Source organism: Lathyrus oleraceus, chromosome 7 (genome assembly GCF_024323335.1).
Source record: "Lathyrus oleraceus cultivar Zhongwan6 chromosome 7, CAAS_Psat_ZW6_1.0, whole genome shotgun sequence".
In the NCBI taxonomy this organism is placed as follows: Eukaryota; Viridiplantae; Streptophyta; class Magnoliopsida; order Fabales; family Fabaceae; genus Lathyrus; species Lathyrus oleraceus.
In genome coordinates, this window is record NC_066585.1 from 94,058,739 (window position 1) to 94,068,919 (window position 10,181).

General features: G+C 36.2%; 1 protein-coding gene across 1 annotated transcript; it reads left to right on the forward strand.

Moving 5' to 3' along the window:
* The first annotated feature begins 3,334 nt into the window (after positions 1-3,334).
* Positions 3,335-5,197, forward strand: LOC127101516 (uncharacterized). The gene is made up of 3 exons (XM_051038951.1): positions 3,335-3,586; positions 3,866-4,108; positions 4,952-5,197. Exons 1-3 carry the CDS (start codon positions 3,569-3,571, stop codon positions 5,000-5,002), a joined length of 312 nt encoding a protein of 103 aa, XP_050894908.1. The 5' UTR covers positions 3,335-3,568; the 3' UTR covers positions 5,003-5,197.
* Positions 5,198-10,181: the final 4,984 nt, after the last annotated feature.

Sequence of the window (10,181 nt, forward strand, 5' to 3'; positions counted from 1 at the left end):
TGGCTTTAAAAAATGTTCAGTTAAGTACAATGTGTATGCAAAATATAAGCAAGGTGAAATACTATTGCTGGTATGTTTTTATGTGGATGACCTCTTGATAACTGGAGAATCTCAACTCTAATTTGAAGACCTCAAGAGTACAATGAAGTCAGAATTTGAAATGTCAGATATGGGTAACTTGTCCTACTTCCTTGGTATAGAATTTCTATACAAAGAAGGTCGAATAATCTTGCATCAAGCAAAGTATGCTACTGACTTGATGAAAATATTCAACGTGTTGAACTGTAATGCTGTTATGACTCCTGATGAATCATGTCAAAAGCTGGAAGAAGATAACGATGAAGAAAGGGTAGATGTCACTCTGTTCAAGTGGATGATTGGATCATTGAGGTACATATGAAATAATCGGCCAAATATCAACTTTGTTGTAGGAGTATTGAGCAAATTCATGCATGATCCAAGGAAGTCTCATCTACTAGATGGAAAAAGAGTGCTAAGATAAATCAAGGGAACCTTGAGGCATGGTGTATTATTCTCATGTAGAAGAAAGATAAGAAAAGAAGAGGTGATAAGATTTTATGATTCATATTGGCGTGGTGACAGATTGGACAGGAGAAGTACCACAAGTTATGTCTTCAAGTTTCAAGGAGCTCCAATCTCTTGGATCTCCAAGAAGCAATTTATTATGTCTATGTCTAGCTGTGAGGCTGAATATATTGCTAGTTGTTTAGCTGTTTGTTAAGTTGCTTGGATTGAAGTTGTATTGACTGGGCTTGGAGTAAACATTCAAGTACCAATCAAGCTCCTTATTGATGACAAATATGCAATAAACTTAACAAAGAATCTTGTCTCTCATGGAAGATCCAAGCATATCGAAACAAGGTTTCATTAAATAATAGAGAAAGTGAACAAAGGAAGGTTGACAATGAGATATTGTTCTACCAAGGACCAAAATTTTGATATCTTGACTAAGGATGTAAAAGGAGAATAACTTTCTAAGTTGAAGATATACATATGAATGGTGGCATTTGATTAAGAGGTTGGAACGACTTCTGGATCGCTAGCCTTTGAAGCTTTGATAGCTTCTGAACCATCAACCTTTGAAGGAGTTAGATATGGGAACTACTTATGAACCTCTAGCCTCTGAAGCAACTTCTAAAGTGTGGTTGGAGTCTGAAGCAGCTTCTGAAGAGTGGACGGAGTCCAAAGCAACTTCTGGAGAGTGGTTGGAGTCTGAAGACGCATAGTCTGAAGTATCAACTTCTGATGTGTATCACTTTGTGAAAGTTTGAATTAAGGCAGCGTGTTATGTATTAATTCAAACTTTGTTAGTTAGTTACTCAAATGTATATATAATAACTAATGATGTAGTTCTGTAATAATCTCTCTTCTATAACAATAATCTCTTCTCATTCAACATTCATTACTCTCTCTCTTCTTCCCTTCCACTCCAACACTCTCTATTTTTCTCTCAATTAATTCTTTATTCGCAAGGTGTATTAATACCAACACCAACACTATATAATGTTATTGGATATTTGTAAGCTTCAGAAGACATTGTCATATATACTAATATATAAAGACAAAACATGAATTTGGTGTAGCCTTTTTTTCTTTCAAATATACCCTTTTCAGTTTTATTTTAAATCTTAACTTCTCTTTCCCACAAACGACGGTTATACATGTTGAAGGGTAATTCAGTATTTTAGTATTTTGCCTATGTGACATTACTATTTGTGTATATATATAGTAATGTAGTTGTTAATTGTTGTATCCACTAGTATTATGTACAATGTGTGTGTGTGTGTGTGCAACCATTTGCTGTAACCGTTTTAGCAGAATAATGGGAGTTTGTTATTCTCTCTTCTCACTTTTCTTCCATCTTCATATTCTTCATCTTGTGCACCAACAATTGGTATCTAGAGCTCCGGTTCAGATCCATAGAGAAACACATGGAAATAAGAGTGAACGGTGAGGCGTTGTGTGATTGATTTTGTTTCTTGAGTTCGTGTGAACTTTTGATTGGAATCGTAACAGAATCATATTTCTTGATTCTGCAAAATTGAGAAACACTAGTGTTTGGTGAGATCTAAGTTTTGCACAAGGTTGAAGATGAACGAAAATAGTAATATGGGTACCAAGCTTCCAGTGTTTGATGATAAGAACTGGAGTCATTAAATGATTTAGATGTGTGTGTTGTTTGGCACTCAAGATGTTCTTGATCTCATCAACGACGATTACGTTTCGGTTGCACTTCCGACCAATGCAACGGATTCACAGAGAAATGCTCAGTGTGAAGATCAGAAGGCATTGTTATACATCCATTAGTGTGTGGATGTGAATGTGTTTGAGAAAATCGTTGATTCGACGACAGCGCAGGATGCGTGAGACACACTGGTACGGTACTACGGTGGTGATGCATTAGTGAAGAAAGTAAAATTTCAGTCTCTATGTAAGCAGTATGAGAATTTCAGCATGAAGAACAAAGAGAAGGTACCTGACTACATCTTCAGAGTAATTCTGATCACAAATGAGATGAAGTCGTGTGGAGAAACTCTCTCTGAAGAAAGCATCATTGAGAAAGTACTTAGATCTCTTATTCCTTAGTTTGATTACATTGTTGTAGTAATTGAACATGCTAAGAACCCAATGTTGCATGGGAGAAGCAAACATATTGATACTAAGTATCATTTTCTGAAAAATCAGATTCAGAATGGAGTGTTAGAAGTTATTCACTTAGCATCCAAAACAACTGACAGATGTTTTGACGAAAGCGATCACAATTTCTCCACTTGAAGGATGAAATTGATGTTATTAGTTTTGATTAGTTAAATCCTGAACTAAGGGATGATGTTGAAGGGTAATTCAGTATTTTAGTATTTTGCCTACGTGGCATTATTATTTGTGTATATATAGTACTGTAGTTGTCGAGAGTTGTATCCACTGTATATTGTGCGTACAACCATTTACTGCAACCGATTTAGCAGACTAATGAAAGATAATTATTTTCTCTTCTCTCTCTTCTTCCATCTTCATCTTCTTCATTTTGTGCACCAACAATACATCGGTTTATTATTTTTCATATCATTATCTTTAACTATTTTATAAATAATTTAAAATAAAATTAAAATAAAATTAAAATAAAATAAAAATATAATACCGTTTATATTTTATACGTATCAGATAAAACATTTTAAAACAAAAGCTCTTTTATTCAATAATCTTTCTTATAAAAGTTAAACATCTTGAAACTAATGCTTTTTCTTTCCTTTATAATAATAGTAAATAATTATTATTTTAATAGAAAATGGTTTGAGCCCGGGTCTGTTGCATAGATATGATATAACATGGTGAGCGACCAATGAATTGAATTGAACCTGAAATAGTCAGCAGTGTGCAGTAGTAGCTTTCATAAAACCTCCTTTTATCTTCTCTGCTTCATCAATTCACAAACTCGGAAAGGAAAGGGGTCCTCTCTTTCTCTTCTCTTCCACTCGCTTCGCTGTGTGTTTTTCCTCACTCTTTTTCTAAACCCTTTCGCATCCAAATTAGATCTCAATTCGCAGTTATGGACTCTCGCAAAAAGGTTCGTTACTTCCCCTGTTATTCGATACTACAAGTTTCAATTCAATTTCTGCTACAAGTTTATACGCAAAATCTCTTACGAAATTCTTGTTTTCTATCCTCTCTTATTCGATACTACCCTTCAGTTTTATTCATTCCCCATGCATAAATTCAGTTATTGTTCTTAGTCTTTTATTTTTAGATCTTTGAAATTCATCTGGTGGTGTTCCTGTTACTTAGTTATTGTGCGTATAGAAATAAAGTAGTGAGCCCTAAGGCTAATATTATGAGTTGAATGTAGAAAAATGCAGGTTGGTTATCAGTGCCACAGTTTGGGGATTGGGATGAGAAGGGGCAAGTACCTGACTATTCACTTGATTTCTCAAAAATAAGAGAAACAAGGAAACATAACAAGTCAAACATTTCAAGAGCGAGTCTTGGAAATGAACAAGACTTCAACATGGATTCAACCTCCACCACCACTACTGCCCAACAACAACAACAACAACACCTCCCTCCTTATCATCAAACACACTCTCCAAATGTAACATTAATTCTTTCCCAAATTTCTCACTATTCTTTTATTTTATTTTCTATATAAATTACTAGTTGATGATAAAATTAACAAGTTATTTTTTTTGAGTTTATTTGAGTCGGGGTTCTTTATTCAACCATTATATGTCATGTTACTTTTTAAAATTGATTTATTAGTAATTTTTTAAAATTAAAACCAATTCAACTAAATTAAAAATATCTAAGACTTTTTCTTAAACCATCTAATTGAAAAGATAACTTTTATTTTTGGTACATGCAAAATGTCTTTTAATCGATAAAAGTGTTTTTCAACAATCAATGCATTTTAAATCTGATTTAAGTTTCATGCTGGATGAAGTCTTCTTCTCACTTTTTGAGCATTTTTCCACTTGGGTATTTTCAAACATTTTTAGCCTAGAAAGGTGCTTGATCAATTCATCCTTCCTATTTAAAAACTCAGTTTGGGTTGAACATTTCCTCCCAAAACTACGGTTTCTATAAAAAAATATTATTATTTGAATTCTTTTTTCCTCTCTATATTCTCCTTTGATTTCTGCTATTAAAAGAACTTTAAGACTCCGGACAAAAAATAGAATGGAATAAATTTAGAAATATTGGGACATGACATTGTAGAATAATGTAGTTGAAACTTACACATATTTTTCTACCCAAAGAAATAAGAAGGCATGCTTTTAGTGGGACCCAGACTGGGTTGAAAGAGATGTAAATTGATATGGATGTTTTATCTGCAATTCTAGTTGATGCACATGCAATGGATGTTTGGAGCCATTTTTATTACATTCTTAAGTATTTTTACATCATTTTTAACTATTTAATTTTGTTTCCCTTACAGACAAGGAAGAGCTTTTTCCTCAGCTATTTCAACTGCTGTTTGAAAGCCTAATATGATGCTTAGGGGCAGTTATGCTTCTTCTCCTTTGGTGATAATTGCTTAGAGACAATTATGATGCTTCTAATTATGTGATAACTATTTTGTTCTTGGTTCAGAGTTAAAAGATGAACTAAAATAAACTTTTCGTATGTGATGCTCTCTATGTTTAAATTTATTAATTGTCATTGTTGCTTGAAATTTGGCTAATTAATCTAGTTTTTTTATTTTTTTATTTTATTGAAAGACTATTTCATTAAAGAACCTAAAAGCCAATTAGAGAGGAAACATCTTGAGTATGAGGGACACACCCCAACCAAGTTTTAGAGCATACTCGACCGATCAAATGGTGGATAACCTATCTTGAGTATGAGGGACACACCCCAACCAAGTTTTAGAGCATACTCGACCGATCAAATGGTGGATAACCTGATTATGAGACATGTTCAAAAACATAACAGCAGTATCTTGAAAGTTTTTAGATAAAGACAAACAATGAAGAATAATAGGTTCTAACACAGCATTAACAGATACTCGATTTATGCAGTCCATGACCGATACTTCATCAGATTGGATTAGAACCATGTCCATCTTTAAGTCCAAAGCCATTTGCATAGCCCATCTTATAACCAGAGCTAATGCCATTGTAGGGTCAATCTCCATAACCAGAATGATATCTTTGTCTTGTGTTATCATCACACACCCTATGACATCCATTTGAAGTACATTGAAGCTTTTGAATTTTGGATCTGCATCACCTGTCCACACATGTTTCTTTCTTACTCTCAGGTCCAGATTTGATGAGTTAAACTCCTGAACCCATTACGTCCACAACACTTTCTGCCATCAACCGAGGAGCAAAAGCTTATGTTGGTTCTATGTGTTGGCATCAATTTTGGTAAAACCTAAAGTTTTCACAAGTTGTCACAAATGTTGTCTTGACATGAGATAATAGCTTCCTGCAGGGTGTTTAAAGTATGGTTGTGTAGGATTTTGCTGAGATGTCAGACCCGATGTCAAGACATCTGTTTACAGAACATTCAGTCTGAATGTTATGTATTTTGTGATTGCGCTTTTTATGCTAATCTATGTGTGATTGATGTGAACATTGAACGCGTCATTCAATCAGTAATTAAAATCAGATTGATTTATTTTCCAACAAGATATGATCAGCTATCATAAGAAGATACGAATGGAAAATAGTTTTAGGATTTTATGATGTCCAAGCCCAGTCAAACACTTCTATATAAAGGGCATGGAAAACATGATTTTAACACACAAGAAATAACGAACGAAATAGTGAGAGAGAATAAGGGTTTTAGTCTTGTGTGGTCGTGTGTATTGTGAGCCATTCATTCATCCATTGATGATTGAATTGGACTGACTTTTGAGTTGTAATTTGTCCACTCTAAGCTTTGAAGCATGAGTGTGTGTTTACTTGGTTGAAGGTTTTAAGCAAGATCAAGTATGTGTTCTTGAAAAGTGTCTTCTTTCATTGTAATATTTGTTTTTACATCACTGCTGTGATTGAGGGGGAGTGAGTAGGATCTCTTATCTAAGAGTTCTTAGATAGAAGTCACATGGGTAGAGATTATGTGAAAAGACTGTAACTTGAAGTTTTTTACTGAGAGTCTTTGAACTAATTCTGTTTAGTGGATTTCCTTTCTGGCTTGGTAGCCCCCAGACGTAGGTGAGTTTGCACCGAACTGGGTTAACAATTGCTTGTGTCACTTGTACTACTGTTCTTTATCTTTTATCCTGTTTATATTGTTCAGATATTAGTGTCATGACATTACCTTCGACATCTCATATCTGATACCAGAATTTCAATTGCTATCAGAGCAGGCATCCTGCTCTGGTTCTGGGTGAGATCCAGGGACATTACTTTCTGGTACTATGGATAGAGGCGGAGGATCTGTTCACAGACCACCAATTCTGGATGGATCCAACTATGACTACTGGAAACCTCGAATGGTAGCCTTCCTGAAATCTTTGGATAATAAGGTTTGGAAGGATGTTCTAACAGGCTGGGAACATCTAGTTATTACTAAGGAAGGAGAAGTTACAACTGATAAGAAGGCTAAGGAACAATGGATCAAGGAGGAGGATGAACTAGCCCTTGGAAACTCTAAAGCATTGAATGATATATTCAATGGGGTTGATAAGAACATCTTCAGACTGGTGAACAACTGTGAGGTGGCTAAAGATGCTTGGAATACTCTCAAAACCACTCATGAAGGTACCTCTAGAGTGAAGATGTCTAGATTGCAGCTGCTTACTACCAAGTTTGAAAATTTGAGGATGAAATAAGATGAAAATATTCATGACTTTCATATGAATATCCTCGAAATTGCTAATGCCTCAGGAGCCCTGGGTGAGAAGATGTCAGATGAAAAACTAGTGAGGAAAATACTCAGGTCACTTCCCAAGAGATTTGCCATGAAAGTGACAGCCATAGAAGAATCTCAAGACATTTGCAATATGAGAGTTGATGAGCTAATTGGATCCCTCCAAACATTTGAGTTGGAAATGTGTGATGGATCTGAAAAGAAAGTCAAAAGCATAGCCTTCATGTCAAACACTGAAGAGAAAGAGGAAGAAAGTGGTTAAGATACTGATGAAGATTTGGCAAATGATGTAGCATTACTAGGGAGACAGTTCAACAAACTTCTGAAAAAGATGGATGTAAGGTCTAAGTCTAATGTCAAGAACATCTCATCTGACATCAGTAGGTCCAATGATGCTGGAAGAAGACTGGTATTTTGACAGTGGATGCGCTAGACACATGACTGGAAGCAAAAACCTGTTAATTGACCTTCATCCTCGTGCCACCAGCTATGTAACCTTTGGTGATGGAGCAAAGGGTGAAATCAAGGGGATTGGAAAGCTAAACTTCCCTGGAGTCCCTAACCTTGACAATGTGCTACTTGTTAAAGGACGGACTGCAAACCTAATTAGCATCAGTCAACTGTGTGACCAAGGTCTAAATGTAAACTTCACAAAAACTGAATGTCTGATTACTAATAAAGAAAATGAAGTGATCATGAAAGGAGTCAGGTCTAAGGACAACTGCTATATGTGGAGTTCTCAAGAAACTGGTTATTCATCAATGTGTACTCTAGCCAAAGAAGAAGAAGTGAAGCTATGACATCAAAAATTGGGCCATATGCATCTTAAAGAAATGAAGAGTGGTGGATAAATAAATCCAGCGTCACCCTTAGAGATTCGAATGGGCTTAACATCCCAACCCATGGCGCTTAGAGGGAGCTTACAAACCTCGCTTTAGGTGCAGCCCCTGAGGGCTCATACTATAAGGAAATAAAGTTGCACCCTCACTAACAGCAATTGCTTTTAGCGCAGTGGTAAGCGCTTGATCCTACAAGTGGTATCAGAGCATGGTCATGGGTTCGAATCCCCCCGGCTGACACTGGGGGGGAGATTGTTGGATAAATAAATCCAGCGTCACCCTTAGGGATTCGAATGGGCTTAACATCCCAACCCATGGCACTTAGAGGGAGCTTACAAACCTCGCTTTAGGTGCAGCCCCTGAGGGCTCATACTATAAGGAAATAAAGCCGCACCCTCACTAACAACAATTGCTTTTAGCGCAGTGGTAAGCGCTTGATCCTACAAAGAGGATTATATATTTTGAAGCTTGGAACTTCTCCACATGGACTTGATGTGACCTATGCAGGTGGAAAGTCTTGGTGGGAAAAAGTATGCTTATGTGGCGGTGGATGACTTCTCCAGATACACCTGGGTCAATTTTATAAGGGAAAAACTGATGTATTTGAGGTATTTAAAGATCTTTGCCTAAGACTTCAAAGAGAAAAAGAAAGTCAGGTTATCAGAATCAGAAGTGATCATGGGAAAGAATTTGAGAACATCAAATTTGCTGGATTCTGTTCATCTGAAGGAATTAGTCATGAGTTCTCATCTCCCATTACCCCTCAGCAAAATGGTGTGGTAGAAAGGAAAAATAGAACTCTCTAAGAATCTTCCAGAGCTATGATTCATGCTAAGAAATTGCCCTACCACTTCTGGGTTGAAGCTATGAACACAGCCTGCTATGTTCACAACAGAGTAACCTTGAAGAAAGGGACTCCTACTACTTTATATGAAGTCTGGAAAGGAAGAAGACCTACTGTCAAATACTTCCATGTGTTTGGTAGTAAATGTTATATCTCGATTGATCGTGAACAAAGAAGGAAGATGGATCCCAAGAGTGATGAAGGAATATTTCTGGGTTACTCAACAAACAGCAGAGCATTTAGAGTCTTTAATTCCAAAACAAAAGTAATGATGGAATCTATCAATGTTGTGGTTGATGATGAACAGACTGATGTCACAGATGATGTTGAGACATCTCTAAATGATGCCCCAGCTGATTTCCTAGACAAAAGTAATGAGAGTGAACTCACTCAAGCTGAACCTGAAGCTGACAAAATTAATAAGGGACCCTCTATCAGAATTCAGAAGGATCATCCTAAAGATCTCGTTATAGGAGACCCAAATAAAGGGATCACAACTAGATCAAGGGAAGTGATCTCACATGGTTGTTTTGTGTCCAAGATTGAGCCTAGGAATGTCGAGGAAGCCTTAACTGATGAATTCTGGATCAATGTCATGTAGGAAGAGTTAGGCCAATTCAAGAGAAATGAAGTACGGGAACTGGTTCCAAGACCTGAAGGAATAAATGTCATTGGAACAAAGTGGGTTTACAAGAATAAATCTGATGAACAATGGGTGGTTACTAAAAATAAAGCAAGATTAGTAGCACAAGGATACACTCAAGTTGAAGGAGTTGACTTTGATGAAACATTTGCCCCTGTAGCTCGCCTTGAGTCCATTAGACTATTGCTTGGAGTGGCATGTATTATGAAGTTTAAACTGTTCCAAATGGATGTAAAAAGTGTCTTATTGAATGGTTACTTAAATGAGGAAGTGTATGTTGAACAACCTAAAGGGTTTACAGATCCAAATCTTCCAAAGCATGTGTATAAGTTGAGGAAAGCCCTCTATGGTTTGAAACAGGCTCCTAGGGCTTGGTATGATAGACTCACAGTGTTTCTCATTGACAATGGATACAAGAAGGGAGACATTGATAAGACCTTATTTGTTAAAAATGAAGGAGGAAAACTCATGGTGGCTCAGATATATGTGGATGATATTGTGTTTGGTGGGATATCAGATA

Bases quoted from the DNA above. Each gene is read 5' to 3' on its own strand.
- LOC127101516 (XM_051038951.1), top strand. The intron at 4,109-4,951 runs GTAACATTAATT...TTTCCCTTACAG, and splicing joins ATCAAACACACTCTCCAAAT to ACAAGGAAGAGCTTTTTCCT.